General features: G+C 30.3%; 1 protein-coding gene across 5 annotated transcripts in view; it reads right to left on the bottom strand.

The window, feature by feature from the left end:
* Positions 1 to 19,531, bottom strand: part of CDH18 (cadherin 18) — a 1,015,987-nt gene that overhangs the window by 38,771 nt on the left and 957,685 nt on the right. For all 5 annotated transcript variants that reach the window (XM_049707304.1, XM_049707305.1, XM_004276373.3 and 2 more), the window contains one exon: positions 7,946 to 8,067. In XM_049707304.1, the coding sequence (XP_049563261.1) occupies positions 7,946 to 8,067 (122 nt within the window). The remainder of the gene's footprint in view (positions 1 to 7,945; positions 8,068 to 19,531) is intronic.

The raw sequence follows: 19,531 nt of genomic DNA, 5'->3' as shown, positions 1-19,531 counted from the left end.
ATTATAAGAGATGATTTAAAGTATATGGGAGGATGTGTGTAGGTTATATGCAAACACTACACCATTTGTTATAAGGGATTTGAGCACTTGTGGATTCTGTTATCCTGAGGGGGGTGGGGTCCTGGAACCAATTCCCCACAGATTCTAAGGGACAGCCGTATAAATTTTTCTTTGGGAAAATAAATGTCTTCTCACTCTTATTCTTCATTCATTGTGATTCTCCAATTTACAATCCTATTTCCTCAGTGATACCTCATAACATACTGACACATTTGCAAGTTCACTTCTTATCCTAGAATGTAACTCTGGAGGGAATTGGTAAAGAACAATTAATTTAAATAAACTGAGCTATTTATGTTTTCTGTTATCAATGCTTTGGAACAATTTTCTTTTCTTCTCATTTCAAAGTTAATTTATCACTTATTTTAAATTTTCTTAAATTTTTACAAACATAAGCCTATTCAATTTGTTAAACACTGATATAATTCATATTATATTATGTTTACTATTTTTGTGTTATCTCTAAAATATAAATATCCCTTTCATTTTTATACAGGTAATTTCAAATCTCAATTTACCAGGAAGCTCACTTATGGCAATTTTTCTTCCTCAGAAAGAGTTCTCAGTCTCATCTACATAGTAAATGATAAGTTGGTTACCACATCTTGTTTAAGAGTGACTGATTCATCTTGAACTTTTGTTGAAGTGTTGGACATGTATCTGTACTTAAATATTTTTCCATAATATTTCTGAGAGATGATTCTAAAAACCTAGTATGTTGGTCTTTTTTTTTTTTAATTTAGAACTCCTAGATATTCTCTTGTTGAGAGAAGTTATATTCAATTTCTTTTTTGGTTGTTTTACTAATCACCTTTTCTCTTTCATTAGGAAATGGGATTTCCATTTGCTTCCTCAGACATTTAATAGAAAACATACCTAAGAAGTTAACATGTTTATGATTTTTAGAAGATTTAAACTTCTGGCAGATATCAGATAGTTGCTATGTTTCCATTCATCAATATTTTCTACCATTTTTTCAGACACATTGATTTATCTACACTGTGCTACCTGTGCTCTCTGTTTGTGCAGCTAGTTGGTGATGTATGATCCATAAAAAATTTATTTTCTGATTCTCTTTCCTTTTAACTGGACTCAAATGTTTTCTATCACTTGCACATTATGCAATAAGTACATAACGCATTTGATTATTTTGAAAGATCTGAGATTTACTCTAACAAAGGGAGAGAAAACTCAAATTGATTGATGGTATTTACAAATAATTACTAGCAGAATTTTTTGATAATGTCCATGAATAAGGATTCACCTTTGGTAGAAAATAATTAAAACCAATTTTATATTCCTTTTATTAAATAAATGTATCCCATTGTTTAAATGTGTTTAAAACATGTTTAAAATCTATCACTTCTAGAGTACTTTAATTAGGAAAAATAGTGTCAGAAATTTATACAAATAACATAGTCTTCTGTTTGGTAAATAGCTAACCCTAACTAAAGCAAATTAAAAGGAAATTCTATGGAACACATTGCATCTTCTTTTAATTAATAGAGCTTGCCTTATAATATGATCTCAAATGATCATTTCATTTGATAATAATACCAACTTTTGTTATTTAGCTGAGGTTTATCTTTGATAAGATGTAAAATCTCTACCGATCTAGTTAACTTTTTTCATACAAAGTTGTACTGTTAATAATATCAATAATACCATGGATATCATGGGGGCAGAGGCTGGTGTTATGTAATAAAATGTTTTCTTTTATATGTTATGTTTTCTAAGTTTACTTCTAAAAAGAAAAAATACAGAGGGAAAAGTCAATACGAATAAGACAGAAAGCATTCCCTTTGTTATTTCTCAAAGCTTCTAGGTACAGGCACATCTCAACTATTTTGAATTCACTCTTCTTTGGGAACTGATTTCAAATTTCATGCATGCATGATTTTCTTTTTAGTATTTTTTTATGCAAGGTACTTAAAATTTTTTTCAGAACAGGAAAATATATTAACTCAGAGAAATATATTGTTGAAGTTTATACTGATACCTGAATCGACCTGAACTCTGCTCTTACATGTGGTTTGAACCTCTGCTTTCAGAAAAGACCAGTCTCAGCTGTAGCCACATGCTGTTACATTTAAATGCACAACATCCATAACAGAAGTGTCTGTAATTCTAAAAGCAATTGTCATAGAAAGAGGAACTGTGGCAATACAAATACTCTTCAGAAAAGCTATTTCACAAATCATTATTTAAATAATTTCCTATTCCATCTCTTCATCAAAATATACAGTTTCTCCAGAAATGCTACAACCATAAGAGTAAATGAACAAAAGACCTCAAAATTAAATAATAGAAAGATTCAGACAATTTTCCACTGTAATGGGTTAATCATACAATTGACTACATGAATGGGTAATGATTTGTTTAAATGCAGGTGTAATAAGCAATACTTTTAAAATGATGTTTTTATTCCCTCAATGAAAAGTCTAAATTCATTTTGGTGAAAGAGTTGGAAACAAAAGCTCAGATAACATAAAGAATCCAGTTTTCTTACAGTGACATCTAAAATCATGCAATACTAAAGAGAGCAATGATGCTAAATGTGAATATAGTTTACAAAGAATAAGAAATAATCACATAAAAAATATATTAGAACTTTGGGGGGCTAGGTCTAGCAATTATGTCTTGAAAATAGTAACAGTTATATGAAAAAAAGATAAATACTATATAAATGGCTAATGGGACTCACAAAAGAAACAGTTTGTCACAGATTTAACCCTCTCTAAAAAATGGAATAACTTTTCACCTGAGGAGAACAAGACAACCCACACTTAAAGGAATTTAAGACTTATCTAGTCATATACTCATAGAATCTCAAGCTTGGAAGGGCCCTTTTTTCTTCATTTTAGAGATTTTCTTCATTTTAGACAATTTTCTTCATTTTAGAGATTAAGAGAGCATTTGTCAACATCACACTAAATTACTTCTTAGGAAGGCTACAGAGTTTAGGTGGTCAGTGTGGAGGGTAAAATAGAGGGACCCAGGCTAACAATGTGACATTAAGAGGAGAGCATGGCCAGTGAGAATGTCTGAATGGACTTCTTCATGAGCAAAAAGTGGACAACACGCGAGGTCAATGGAAAAATTCAAGGTCACATGCCAATATGAAGAGAGTTCAAGCCAGAAAACTGAGATTAGCATTTTCAATTACAGAGAAGATGTTTACATCCACAGGGGAGGATCAGTTGATCCAAGAGCAAGGGCTGAGTATCATCTGCTCAGAAATTCAGTAATTTCACCTACACCTACAAAACTGGTATGTGTGAGCTGCTCCTAATACAAGATTACACTTTATCCTTGCAGTAAAAATTATTAATTAATTAATTAGTTAATTAAAACAAACATTTTAGAAGACATAATCTAAAAAGAAAACATCTAATAAAAGCTGATGATTTTTGATTCTTTATGTCACATTTCAAATGATCTAAGTTTAAATTCTCTGAATAACCTAGGAACCAAAGAAACAAAGATTCAGTGAGGGAAAGGTCCTAAGTTTACTAAAAAATGTTATTTATAGATTAGGTGATCAATACCTAAGAAAAGCAGTATTTATTTCTAGATATTTTATTTTCTTAAAGTGATATTAAATGGTATAGTGTTTTAAGTTTCATTTTCTAATTGTTTCTAATACAAAGAAAAGGAAGAAATACATTTATATTGACCTTATATTTAGCACAAGTTTGAACTTGTGCTCAATTTTATTCACAATTTCAACTACTGTATAGTAGTATTACCACTATTATTAGTAGTATTTTTATTATTAATGAATGTTTAACTTTATCAAAACCTTTGGCTTCACCTATGAAAATGAATTTTGATTTTTCTCCTTTTCATTTTAAAGTAATTATTTTTTCTGGATTTGCTTTGACAATATTTTATTTATGATATTTCTATGTTCATGAAAGAGAATATCTATAATTCAAATTATATCTTTCTCAGGTTTTGATTTCAAAGTTTGTTGTCAGCATAAAATGAGTAAAAAACTGATTGCCCTTTTTTCCTTTTTGATTCAGTATATTTTGATTATCACTACATTTAACTATTTTCAATTTTTATTACTTTATTGGCTCATTGTTTATTTAGAAGTGTCTTTCTTCATTTCTGATGGAGTTTTTCTAGCAATATTTTTGAATTAGTATCTTGCATTATTTTATTGTAATAAAAATGAGACCAATTCTTTGAAAATTATTAAAACTTGCCTTGTGGTCCTGAACATGGTAAATTTTGGTCAATGTTTTGTGTAAGTTTTGAAAGAATGCATAATCTAAAGTTGTTCAATGCAATGTTCTATATTTGTTAAACAGTAAAGCTTCTTAATTGTGGTATTCAATTTTCAGTTTCCTTAATAAAATTTTATGTGATTATTCTATCAGTTTCTGACAAAAGCATACTAAAACTCTCAGCACAATAATCTCAGTAGACATTTCTTAAATATTTTGGTGATTTTATTTTAACATAAATATTGATATATACTTCTTTAAGTTTACATTATATTTGTCTGCTTTTTATTTTTCTACTTGTTCCATATTTATTATCTTATTTCTTGGTTTTTAAAAAATTACCATGACTTCTACCTAGCTATTATAAATTTGTGTAGTAAGACTTTCTCTTTTATTTTACCTATCTTGTGTTATAAAACAAAACTATATCTCAAGAGCAAATATGAAAATTTGTCACTCTAACTTTGAATTTTAAAAACTTTACAGAAATTCACAGGGTTATTTTGGAAATATTAAATTGGTTATATACTTCATATTTTATTAAGTTTACATTTTAGTTTTTAAATATGCCTTTCTAGAATCCTTGAAAATATGTCTTATATAAAAAGATTTTTCCCTTTATCTTTGTATCATAAAATATAAAAAAGCAAGATAAAGTCACATGCAACAATTTTGTAAATATACGAACTATTTAATTGAATGAACATTTTAATAAACATAATAAAGGTTGAGAAATAAAACTGTCAACATCAATTTATTTAGGCGTATTTTAAATTCCAATTTCTATTATCTTGTTAGTTACATAGTCTTTTACTATTTTATTACTTAAACTAAAAATTACTGTATTCATTCTTGACACATAAAATCTATTATAAATTAGTATTTTCTCAATTACCCCAAATTTAAGGAGTTTAGAATATTTTAACTTTGTCTCCTTCCTTCTGATACCTTGTTCCCATGTATACTATGTATATTTTAAACCCCAGAAAATGTTCCTTTGTTTTCTATTCATTCATTAATAATTTATTGTTAACAATATATTTACTGATTGCTTTGGTCTTTACGGATTCTTACCACTCCAAGATGCCAATTTGATTAGTTTCCTTTTTCTTTTTCCAAAAAAAGCTTTAATGTGTGTATTGGCAAGGAATTGTCACTTTTTTGTTGTTGTTGTTTGTTTTTGCCTAAATACGAGCTTTTCTTTTCTTTATTTTTAAGGACTATTTTTGGTACACAAAAGAATTCATGGTTGTTAGATAGTATCTCTGGCTCTTGGATTTATCTTTCCTTTTTTTATTTTATTTTTTTAATCTTTCATTCTTCCTGATTAAATAATCAGCTTTGAAATTGTTCTTTTAAAGGTTTTGAGTATTATTTTTATATTCTACATACTAATCCTTCATTGGATAAATGGTGTGCAAGTATCTTTTCCCACTATGTGGTTTTTCTTCTTATCCTCTTAACAGGGTCTTTCAGAAAGCAAAAATGTTTAGATTTGATCAAGTCCAATTTATCATTTTTTTTTCTTTTATGGATTATGTTTTTGGTGTCATCCAAGAACTCTTTGCCTGGCACTACATCCGTTTTATCCCCTAACAGTATTATGTCTTTTTTTTCTAGATGTTTTAAATTTTAAACTTAATTTTATTTCTGAAATTTTATTTCAATTCATCTAGGTAAAGTTATTTTTGTAAATGGTTGCTTAGATTTTTGTTTTTGTTTTTTTCTATGCTTCTTGAATTTTTGACTTGTTGCTTGCCAACAGTATGGAAAAAATTTCAGTCATGAGCTCCTCAAATATTACTTCTGCCCAATTCTCTTGTTTAATATCCCTCTGAGAATTGGATAACTTGTGTATTAGACCTGCATGTTCCATATCTTTCATATTCTTATTAATGTTTTCTATCTTCTTGTCTTTCCATGCTTTAACATGAATATTTAATCTAACCTACTTTCCAGTTCACTATTTTCTCTTCAGCTATGTCTAATCTGATGTTATTACCAAAATTGAAATCCTATATTAAGTGGCTGTATTTTTTAAATCTAAATTTTCTATTTGCATGTTTAACATTTTTCTCAATTGTACTTGTATAATATATGTTAAGAAAATAATTCTAGGATGTGTGCATCCATTTCTAACACAATTGAAGTACGATTTGCTAAGTAATTCATTATATATCTGTACCATAAAATACTGTTTTTGAAATGGTGATATGGAAAAATATTTAAGCACTGGAAGTGATAATCTTAATACATTGCTAAGAGTAAACCAGATAACCTGTAAATACTTTCAAATATAATTTTCAGTCATTTTGTCCTCATTCACATTTTCTAATTTTCTAGTGAGAAATGAACATGAGAAAATTTCATGTTTTTACATAAAGTGCCCTCCATATATATATATATATATATATATATATATATATATATATATATATATATATATATATGTAAATACCTCCCCTGGAAATATTAAAAACATATAATCAATGATAACTTTAGCAAGCCATAGTTGATTATCCCTCATACACAAATACACAAGGCAATGTTTCTCAGGACTATAATTTTGTCACAAGCTTCAAAATGATTTAAAATAATTTTGGATGATATATTTATTCTGGTCATTATATGAGACTGTCAGACTCACCAGAGGGACTCTGTTTACTTGTTTGATGAAGTAAGTGGCCATGTTGGGGAACCCATATCACACACACACACACACACACACACACACACACACACACACAAACTCTGGGTGGCATTTCAGAACTCTGGGGAACACTGAAGAGCCAAGGAACATCCTGAAGCTCTCAGGTCTGCAGCTGAAATTAACTGAATGCCACCAACAACCACGTGAGCTCGGAAGAGATCCCCAAACCTCAGGTAAGAACTCAGCTTGATTACGTCTTATGAGACTCCTGCAAAGACCTAGCTAAGCCATGAGCAGAATTCTGATCTGCAGAAACTATGAGATGATAAATATGTGTTGTTTTAAGTTGCTAAGTTTGTGTAATTTGTTACACAGCAGAGAAGACAGATGCACATTCCCTTCCCATGTCCCACTTGCTTTATGGGCATCAAAACACTGGCCTCCCTTAAGAATTGTCATGCTGGCTGTCATATTACATCCAGATTCATGTCTTATGTTCAAGCTCTTCTCTCCATCCTTCCCTCTCCCCACCTCCACCAATCATTCCCACTCTTCATGTTAAAACCTAATCATCTTCTAGTATCAATATCACTCAATGGCCACTGTATGTGACTCCCTCATTCCGTCCAAAATATGTAGACCAGGCCAGTCTCTCCTCCCCACTCTAGTCCCTAAGCTTCATTAGGACAGGAAGAGTTCACTGTTTCCTCCTCATTTAACACAGGGCTGTACCAAAACCATTCAATATCATTTTATTGGTATAATAAATGTATACATGAATGAGTTCATTTGTTGAATTACATTTGGGATCTGGAGAAAATGTATTTTCTATGAGTCTCAAAAAACCTATTTGGTACTTAAAATAAAGCTTTATAAAATTATTTTTCCTAAGCACAAAAATAACACTGGGGGATCTTTGAGGATTATACCTAAGAATAATAGAAATAGAGCTGCTTATTTTTCTTCCATTCAAATGCTAGGTAGGAAAAAATTAACTTACCTGGCCAGGCTTAGAATTTTCACAGACAACAATATCATATTCCCTGGCAAGTTCGGGTGGATTGTCATTGACATCCAGAACTCTAATAACCACTGTGACATGGCTCAGTAAACTCGGATTGTCTGCAAAACACATAAGAATGCATTTAGTATTTCCATGCACACTTTAGAGGCTTGGTTTAAAACCAATCTCCTTAATACTGTAGCTTGTCACTAGCCCCATATGCTGCAGCAGGACTTTTGGCAAAAGACAACTTTATGATGGCATTCTTTGTTAGAACTCATTAACTTACAGAAAAATGAAAAATGAACACCAAGGCATGACATGAATGCTAAAATGATATTTTGTCATATCAAGGAAATTACATGTTATTCAGGAACTGAAATGGGAGAAAGTTGTCAGAATTCATTGTATGCTGTCAGAGTCTAAGGGATGAACACCTGGTTTCATCATTAATCTAAGAAAAATAGAGTAGTTGGAAAAAAAAATACATAATCTTTAAAACATTCAAGGTTTCCAGTCTAAATCAACTTGGAGAAAATAGAAAGTAAAGTTCTTTATACCAGGGTAAAATTTTTCTTACAGGAGAATATATGCAGTTTGTGGTGTCAAGTCATACTTGGGGAAAAATAAATAATAATTTAAATTAGAACTTAGCATGGAATTCATATATAACTCTGGTAAACATCAAAATATTACAGTTAATATTTTAAAATACTTCTTGAGTGCAGTCTTCTCATATTTCAGTAAGTTTATTAGTTCTGAGATATAAGAAAAGTTAAATGTTTGGTTTATTTTATGCATCAAAGCTAAAACTGAAGAATTCATAATGGAAAAATTAATGAGAAGGCAAAAACTAAACACATTAGGAAAAAGGGAATATATATATACCCACAGAAGATATTAAAGATAATGGATTTTTAAATTATCCATTTTTAATTATCCATTAAGAATATGGATGGATTAGACATGTCATAGGTACTTTTAAAAGAAGTAGAAAATCAGAGTAGTACTTCAATAACTAAAGAAACTCAATTTTTAGGTAAAAAATCAGGCCTAGGTAGTTTTATCTACAGTTAAAGATACAGGTGACTTCAGTCTTATACATCTTTTCCCCAGAAGACAGTGTAAGGAGGAAATACTCTACAACTTGTTTTTTTGTGGCCAGTAAAACTTTAATATTAATACCATATGCTCCCACTCATGAGAGATATTAGCTGTATTGGACTAAACAAAATAATATCAAACCCACTCTACTGGAATGGAAATGAAAGTCTGTCATCAGTTTAGTTCTAGGAATGCTTGCATAGTTTGGCATTAAACCAAGGAAAGAAAGAAGGGAGGGAGGGAGGAAGGAAGGAAGGAAAGTGGGAGGGAGAGAAGAAATGAAGAAGGGAATTTTAAAAAGCATAAAAGTTATCCAAAACGGTAATGAATTAAAAGAGGGACAAAAAATACATAGATGTTTATCTTAATACACATAGAAAAAAACAAAAAATAAAATTTAATGTCCATACATTCTAAACAAAACAAAGCAAAATCAAAAAAGAAAACTCTTTGCAATCTAGGAACAGAATGTATCCTCTGAAGCTGATTAAGGATACATTCAACAAACAACAACAAAAAGTACAACAAACATTATTCTTAATGGTCAAAAACTAACAAGAGTTAATAAACAAAGCTATAAGGATCCTTGAAATAAATCTAACAAAGTATTTGAAAGACATATGCAAAACATTTTATTGAATGTCATTAAAGTAGATCTAAAGTAATTAAGAGGTATATTGCCTATGTGGTTGGAAGACAAAATATCATAAATAAAGCCAGCTTCTCCAAATTGATGTGTATTTTTGATGTAATCTAATAGACATCCAATGAGAAATGAAAGCTGATTCTAAGATTTATAAGTACTAAGATTGTCCAGACTTGAATGAAGTACAATAAAGGATAATTGCTTTACCATTTATCAAGCCTTATTATTTGGTATTAGAACCTAGGTCACTTTGAAAGTGTCAAAGGGATAGACAAACAGAAACAGAAAACAGAACACAGCCACAAATCTACTATATATAGAAATTTAATATATGGTAATAATGCTATTGCAGATCAATAGGGAAAGTACAGATTGATCAAGAAATAGTTTTAGTAAAGCTTGTAACCACGTCATTATCATCATTATAATATGGGCCATAACTACACTATACACAAAAATAATTTTAAATAATTAAGGACTTAAATGTATAAGGCAAAAACTATACATACTTTAGAAAAAATATTAGCATGTAATATATTAAAGCTCATGAAAGATTTCAAAATATAAAAATGCACTAATCATAAAGGAAGCATTGATAAATTTGATTACAGTGAAATGTGATTTTTTTCATTTCCTCCAAATATGCCACAAAGAAGACAAAATGTCACAAAATGAGTGAAAATATTTGCAGCACACACAACTGACAAAGGATCTGTATCTCTAATATATAATGCAATGTATTGAATCAATAAGAAAAAGAGACAGCTCAATATAAAAATGGGTACAATGAAGGACAAACATTTAACAGAAGAATAATATAAATGGCAAATAAACGTGAAAGTTTTCAACATCAATCGTATTTAAAGAAATACAGCTTAACCAAAATAAGTTATCTTTTAATCACAACAATATTGACACAATATCAAGAAGTTTGACAAGATTCTCCAAGTGCTGGATTGGATATAGACCAATGGGAATGACTGAAAATTAAAGTAAACTACATGTAATAATTCATATGGTTGTATACTCTCATGTCCAAGATCCAGCCATTTCCTTGGATCATATCCAAAGGAAAATCTCTTGAAAACATACACCACCAGCATAATTAATAGGAACAACAACAGGAAATTACAAATGTCCAACAATGGCTGAATAGATGCAATATGTGATTATTTATATCATAGAGAAAATAAATGAATAGCAACATAGCTACAACATTAGGGACAATCTTAGAAACAAAATGTTGATTGAAATAATTTTTCAGAAATGTCTCAGAAGATTGCATTCAAATATGGTAGAATTTTTGTAAAGCTGAAAAAAAACCACACAAACCTAAATAACTGATTGCAGAATGAAATAGTATATTGTTGAGGATATGTTCCTAACAACACTAATTCTTAAGTACAGTGATATGTTAAAATTTATTTATTATTATGTTTTGCAATATCTTCTTTGTAAGTGTTGAGTACTACATTAAATATACAGAAAAAAGTTACAAAAACATCTTAAAATTAATATATTGTGTAGATTGCTTAATATATAATAGCTAATAGAATTGGCATTAATGAATTTTTGTCACTATACAGTGAAAGATAATGAGATGCTTGTGTATTATATTAGATAATTAATTAATATAATATTTTATATTATAAAGATAAATAGATCCATGAAATTAAAATTAGTAAAATGCTAATTTAAATATTTGCTTATTTAGAGTTACTTATTATGAAAAAGCATTGCTAAGCTTTTCTAGAAGCTAATACTTGATCTTTTAATAATTTTAAAACTGAAAGAGAATATTCAGCCTGAAATCTCATTTAGTAAATTACAAAATTGAAATTGACACTGTTTAAATGACATATCTTGGCAAAGCCAAGGTTATGGTTTACTTCTCAGGCCTTACTACTGCCACTATATAAATATATATTTTCTATCGTAACCATTGTTAGTATAGTCCTATATTTCTCAACCAGGTATTTGCTTACATTTAAGAGCAGACAAAAGCAATCTGTTCCAGAAATCTGAGGCAAGAATAATATTATTAGTTTTAATCATTGGTATCAGCAGCCTTAAAATGAGTAAATAGTTCTCTGCTCCTTTTTTGAACAGGAAGGGTTAGAAGCAACCTTGGCATATCAGAAAACTGTTTTGTAAGAGAGGATTCTGGAAAGACTGTATCTGGAGGAAGGACTAGAATAAAAAAACACCTAAGCATTTGACCGTTTTCAAGCATCACCTTCTCACTGCCCCACCTCTGCATTGCTCACGCTGTCCTTTGGAACTGGCATAGCCTGGCTACATTCCATACTTGGGTACAGGAAACTAAATCCTTCTGGATGGAAACAGACTCTTTCCATGTTGCTCCAATGTTATTGTATATCTCTAGTGTACAATTACTATTCCATCACTTAAGGATTAAAAGTACAGGGCTGGGATCAGACAGATATTGATTTGTCTGTAGACTTACTACCATTTTGTGTTCTGTGGGGAAGTTAAACTGAATCTAACCTTACTGTAGATGCAGCTAATGATCTGTAGGACATGTAGGGGAACCTCAGGAGATATGGATAAAGAGTTATGAAAAACAGAATGTCAGAGTAAGCTTAACGTCATTACTGATGCAAATTGAATAATTGCTGTCTATTTCCTAAAAGTAGGATCGTGTATAAAACCTGTAGCTTTAAATTCCAGATAATTGGAGCTGAAAACCCACTATAGTTTTGTAACCACTTGTGGCCAACCTACACTCATTCTAGTATTTTCTGCTCAATAATGAAATTAGCTAAATCTATATTAGTAAATTGACAAGTTCCTTTGGGTTTTTATTTCTTATTTCCCACAGTCCTAGGGTTAGTATTCTACCCTTTGAATGCCAATCACTTTACCTATAAATGTGAACATATTCACGTGTGTGAGAAGCACTTTGCTAAGGCAAAAATTGGATAATGTTGCTGGAGTTCTTAATGCAACATTTCTATTATTGCTACTATTATTTTTAGGTCCATGCTTCATTTCTAAAAATCAGTTTTCAGTCTTCTTGATGGCAGAGTGAATAAAATACACCATATTCAGACAAACGTCAGTAGGAGGCCCTTTCCAGAACTCTTAAGAAACATGAACTTTAGAAAGTTATTTGTTATTTCTATACCTTAATTATTTAATCTGTAAACAGGAATAAGAATCATGTAATGTGCAAAACTGTGTTTTTGAGAAACAATTAAGGAAGCTATGTAAACTTTAAAACACTGAGACTGGGAGAGAGCAGAATACCAATTTTAATCCTTTCTGAAAATGAAGGACAAAACAGAATCAAGAACAAAATAGATGGCACACTGATAATCCTATACATGTGATTTCCGGCACAAACTATCCTGTACTATGTACAAATCATCCAGGTTTTATGCAATACAGGTGGAACAGGAGCTCACATCAGCAGAGCGCCCTCTATGGAGATAAGGATGCAGTGAAGGTTGTATTCCAGTGCAAATTCAAATTGCATGCTAAGATATGTAGAGGGAAATAAAGACACAGGCCTACTAGAGAATGGACTTCAGGATACGGGGAGGGGGAAGGGTAAGCTGGGACAAAGAGAGAGAGTGGCATGGACATATATATACTACCAAATGTAAAATAGATAGCTAGTGAGTGGGAAGCAGTCACATAGCACAGGGAAATCAGCTCGGTGCTTTGTGACCACCTAGAGGGGTGGGATAGGGAGGTTGGGAGGGAGGGAGACGCAAGAGGGAAGAGATATGGGGACATATGTATATGTATAACTGATTCACTTTGTTACAAAGCAGAAACTAGCACACCATTGTAAAGCAATTATACTACAATAAAGATGTTAAAAAATATAAATAAATAAATAAATAAATATGTAGAGGATTCACAATACCTTGAAGAATAATCTATTTTATCTAGTGAGTTACTTTGAAAATCTGATATGTACTCACTACTATGTTGGGCTCTAGAGAACACAGAAATGGTGAAATATGCCCCCCTCTAGATTTCCCATTATCAATATGGATTGGAGAAAACAGATTCAATAATAGTATTTTTTCAATTTGTCTTCTTTGAAATTGTGACTTATATATGTAATATATGTTTACTCCAAAGCTATTATTACTTAAATATGACCTCCTAAAAACCTAAATCATATTCATTAGTATATGTAGCAAGGTTTACTAGGGAATTCAGTAGATTTCTAATTATTCATATTCTGAAGTTAGTATTAAATAGTTGGAAAATATATAAGTATATTAATTTTCTTGTTTATATCATGTAGATTATTTTTCTGAAAATGTGGTTTCAGAAAACCACTTTTACTTTATGAAAACTCACAATGAAAAACCTTATATACTACTAAAATACTAAACTGCAGTGATTACAAATTTAATTAAATGATTACATTTATAACTGTCTAAATTTCATAAATGTCCACGCTTATAACAATGCATTAAAAAATTTTATTTTTGTGGTCTGCTTCTTTGATTTCTATGAAAACATTTCACTATAAGCAAATATATACAAGCCAAAACAGTCTGCACTCTCAAAAGTTAATATGCACAGGTGATAGAACATTTTAACACGCTTGGCTAATATTTTATTTATGAACAAACATGTTTCCAGCATTTCCTTAAACAATTTATATAAAAATAAGTTTTGGGGCTTCCCTGGTGGCACAGTGGTTGAGAGTCCGCCTGCCGATGCAGGGGACACGGGTTTGTTCCCCGGTCTGGGAAGATCCCACATGCCGCGCAGCAGCTGGGCCCGTGAGCCATGGCCGCTGAGCCTGCACGTACGGAGCCTGAGCTCTGCAACGGGAGAGGCCACAACAGTGAGAGGCCCGCGTACCGCACAAATAAATAAATAAGTTTTGCAAATAAGTAAGTGCTAAAGTGAATCTCAAATATTCCACATGACATATTTGTTTGGAAACAAAGGTAGTTTTGATATTTTTTCTTGTCTTTTTAAAATCTTGTATATGGAAGTCATTTAATATATAGGCAAAAAATAAGATAAAATAGTTAATAAGTAATAGAAACTCATTACTATGTATTTAATATATTTTAAAATTACTTTATGGATAAAATTATCACAATGTCTGGTATCTGCCTGGTGTCCCTAATATGCCCTTTTTTCTTTCCTTCTTTCCCTTCTTTATATCTTGTTTAAATATTGATTGAGAAATCAAATATTGTAACAAAAATAATTTGTCATAATGGATAAGAATATACATCTGATATCTAGTAGATTAATCCTCAAACATCTCTTTCCTGTAGTCAGACAAAATGGTTTAAAATAAAACATTCTGTGATTATTATACAATAGAAAACTAAAGCAACCCTACATGTTTTAGATCACTTACTTATTTCATTATAAAGAAAACTAATACTTGCCTAGAAGCACCTTCAAAAATTATAAGGCAATTAGAAATGCATCACTCAAAACTCATTCCATGCATTTATTTAATTTTTTGTCAGTTTACAACACAAAATCTTATTAACGCCCTGATCATCAATAAAGATCCCAGGTTGAAGTGAATTACTTAAAATAAATCTCAGCTTCCTTAAGGACATTATTTTTTTCCTAGTTACCCATAGATCCTCCAACACTTCTAATATGTCTTTAGTGTTATTGCCTGAGACTAGTATAAGTTGGAGGCTTCAAAACTTTGTCATATCTTTGATTTCAAGAATGAACACTGTCTTTGTTCTACAAATCAGAACTGTAGTCAAAATAATTCACCTCTATGTGAAAATCATTACATTGGGATGGGCAATCTAAGTATTTGCTATTGATTATAAAATTAATTAAAAATACGTTTTTAAAAAAACTCTGTTAAAATGTCACAATTGGCCCATTCAATTATATTAAAGAATCTAACAAATTTAATGTTTATTTTCTATGTTTTAAGTAATAATTCAGTTTTAACATTTATTTTCCATCTTGGTCTATTCCTCCATAATGCCTATGAACTATTATAGCTTTTATCTTTGTTAGGGTTCCCAAAATTCAGCTTGTGTTCAACTATTGTTCTGTCCTTTGAGCTTATATTTGCAGTCATACTTTTATGCTGCCTAAAAGTTCGCTAATAACATAAATCATTTTATATTCTTTTTCATTTTCTGGGTGAGCAATATAAGGATAATAAAAATTTTCTTATCATATACAGCCAACACCTCAAAGTGGTTTTGTTAATTATAACAAAATAGCTAACAAGAATTCATTAATACAAATTAGATACATATATTTTTTAAAAATTTGTATTAAAATATTTGACTACATAATCATTCACCAATCTCAGATCCCTGGATGTAGAGATAAAGTCTTATCTCTAAGAATGGATGGGCTGCTTGGGGTTACTGTCATAAATCCTGTAAAAACCACCTGCACTGCCTCATCGAAGAATCCAAAACTGATTAATCCAAATGAAGGAAAATGTGAAGATAAATTCAAAATAATTTAAGTACAGCAACATTATTTTATGAAATTCCCTGAAGTTTTATAATATTTTTATTATATAATTTATATAATATTATAAATTATATATATATATATAAATATATAAATAAAACTGTTGGTATGCATGGAAGAGAGTCCAGTGTTTATGGTCAAAGTTGTCATGATAATTAAATAGATAAATATTAGCATTTATAACAAATTGTGTGTGTGTTGTAAATTCATATGTAAAGTAAATTAATCTTGATTCTTACCGCTCATTATATACAAAACATGGCTCAAAGTAGACCATAGACCAAAACATAAAACCTTACATTTAAATATATAATAACTAATGTGGTAAAAGCTTTACTACCTTATGATTTAGCAAACATTTCTTAGATAATGCCAAAAAAGTCAAGAATTATAAAATAAACCAAAAATATACAATTATACTTTTTCCAAAAACTTACCCTTCCTTGAACAGCTATGTAAAGTAATGTTTATTAAGAAAATGAAAAGATAAGACACAGAATATAAAAAAAATATTTGAAAAGCAGATACCTGATAAAGTCATATATCTATAATATATTAAAATCTCAAAACTAAATTCTAAAAAGCTAAACAACCTTATAAAAATGTGCACAAATTTTAACAGCAATTTCACAACAGCAGATATATAGATGTAAGCATATAAAAAGGTTTTCAGCATCACTAGTCTGTAGTGAAATACAAATTCCAATAATAATATGTCCCTACACACTAGAATGGGGGGGTGGATACACTGACAATGTCAAGGCTGAGGAGTAACTGTTGGTGGCAATGGTAATAGCCACTTTGGGAAAAAATTTGGCATATTTCTGTAACTTAAACATACTATTTGGCCCAAAATTCCCACCTCTACCTCTTGACCCAAGGTAAACTAAAACATATGTCCTCAGAAAATCTGATTGTAAATATTGATAGAAGCTTTACTCAGAATAGCTAAAAGGTGGAAACAAGTCATATTTCCATCAACAAATTTAAAAATAAAGTGTGGTATACATACATATAAGAGAATAACTGGTAATTACCTATTGATAATGTCATGGACAGATATCAAAAGCATATGCTACATGAAAAAAAGCCAATCAAAAGAGTCTATATGTTTTACCTTTCATTTTTATTACATCTAGGAAAAGCAAAACTATTGACTCAGAAATCAATCACTAGTTTCTAAGATTTGGAAGTAGGGGAAAGGAAATCATTTCAAAGAGAACTTTCTGAAAGTGATAGAATTATGCTATATCATTTTTCTGGCATTACTCATATGACTAGATGTCTCTGCAAAATTCACCAAAATTTATACTTAAAAAAAAGTGATGTTACTATGTAAATTACTCCTTTATAAATCTGACTTTTAAATAAAACAGTGGTATATTCTGAGATTTTTGACTTGGAGCCAAGAAATAGTATCACTTAGTTTAGATATTAACTGCATTATGAATAATGATATTAGATTTTTAAATTTAAATAGTATGGAAACAAAGCTTTAATTAATAAATATTTGTTTAAAAATGTGTAAAATGGCCTAAAAAATCACAAAATTCTCAGAGACAAATTTTACAAAAGATGCATAATACTTCCACATGAAAACTACAATACATTGCTGGGAGAAATCAAGGAATAATTAAATAAATGGAGATATATACCATATACGTGGATTAGAAGATTTGACACTATTAAAATGTCAATTCTCCCCAAATGATTTATAAATTTTAATCCAATACCAATCCAAATCTCAGCAACTTTTTTCTTTTTTCGGTAGAAATTGGCACACTGTTTCTAAAACTTATAAGGAAATGCAAAACAACGAAAAAAAAAATCCAGAATTCTAAATCCATTGTGCAAATGATGATCATAGTTGTAAACCTTTTGCTTCCTGATTTCAAAGTTCTCTGTAAAGTTACAGTAATGAAGATAATGTGTCATTGGCATACAGACACATATAGTAGTATAGACAAAGAAATCAATAGAACAGGAAAGAGTATCCAAAAATAGTAACAGGCGTATATGGTAAATTGATTTTTGTCAAATTTTCCAAAGTGATTCAGTCATTTTCCTGTATGGGAAAATAATCTACTCCCATTCCTACATCACTGAGGCACAAACAATTCTAGATGAGGGTTGAACCTAAACTTAAGAACTAAAAATACAAAGCTATTAGAAGAAAATATTCACAGTCTTGGGTAGGCAAACATGTTATAAACAAGACAAAGGGATGACATTATAAAAGAAAAACTGATAATGTTAACTCAAGATAGTTAAAATTTTCTGTTCTTCTAGAAATACAGTTAAGTAAACAAAACAGCAAGGCTCATAATGGAAATATTCATATTATATCTCTAAGAATTTATGTTCAGAATATAAAAATAATTTTTACAATATTTAATTATAAGAAATCAACTCAAAACAAAGTGAGCAAATGCTATCACAGAGTAATATATACATATGACCAGTACAGATGTGAAAAAGTGTTTAGTATCTTTTATAATTAAAGATACAGAAATTAATAACACAATGTAACTCTACTACACTCCCAAATGAATGGCTAAAATTTAAAGAGATTATCCACTCCAAATGATGAGGCACACAGCCAGAATTCTCATGTTTTTATTTTTTATTTAATTTATTTTTATTTTTTTATATACTGCAATTTTATTTCAATTGCACAAAGGAAGTTAGTATGTAGGAAATTTAAATGAAACGGTATGGTAAAAGTAGCAGAGAACCAAAAACTCTAATAAGGAAGTACACCTAAAACATGAGAATTCAACATTCATTAGTGTTCCATCTTCATTTATGATTGACACTTGATGTTTGCAAATTTTGAAACAAACTTTGAGATCATGATGACTATCCTGAAGAGATTTCAGCACCAGCACTAAGATTTGTACATTCACTTGGTTTGCAATTGACTTGTTAGCCATTTACATATTATATAGTACAGATTTGTCCCAGGTCAGATCACAGTGTTGAAGGAAACAAGTACCTTCCTGTAATTAGAAAGGATCCCCTAAACTGCACTCAGCTTAAGACATCCAATGTACAAGAGCACGAAAACCATCATAATATTGCGGCTCCAAGGAACACAGTTTTGATAAGGAAAATAACCTAAGTTTCTGTTTCCCATTTTTATTACTGACATCTCTAACAATGACAAATGTTACAACAACATTGAAAAATAGTTTGTTTTTCATAAAGTTAAACGTGCACATATTGTGTGATGGAAACATTCAACTCATAGGTATTTATCCAGAAAAATGAAAACATAACCATGCAAATACTGGGGTACAAATATTTATAGGAGCTTTACAAATAATAGCCCCAAACCGGAAACAACTTGACTGCTC

Source organism: Orcinus orca, chromosome 3 (genome assembly GCF_937001465.1).
Source record: "Orcinus orca chromosome 3, mOrcOrc1.1, whole genome shotgun sequence".
Taxonomy (NCBI): Eukaryota; Metazoa; Chordata; class Mammalia; order Artiodactyla; family Delphinidae; genus Orcinus; species Orcinus orca.
This window is presented reverse-complemented; position numbering and strand designations above follow the sequence as displayed.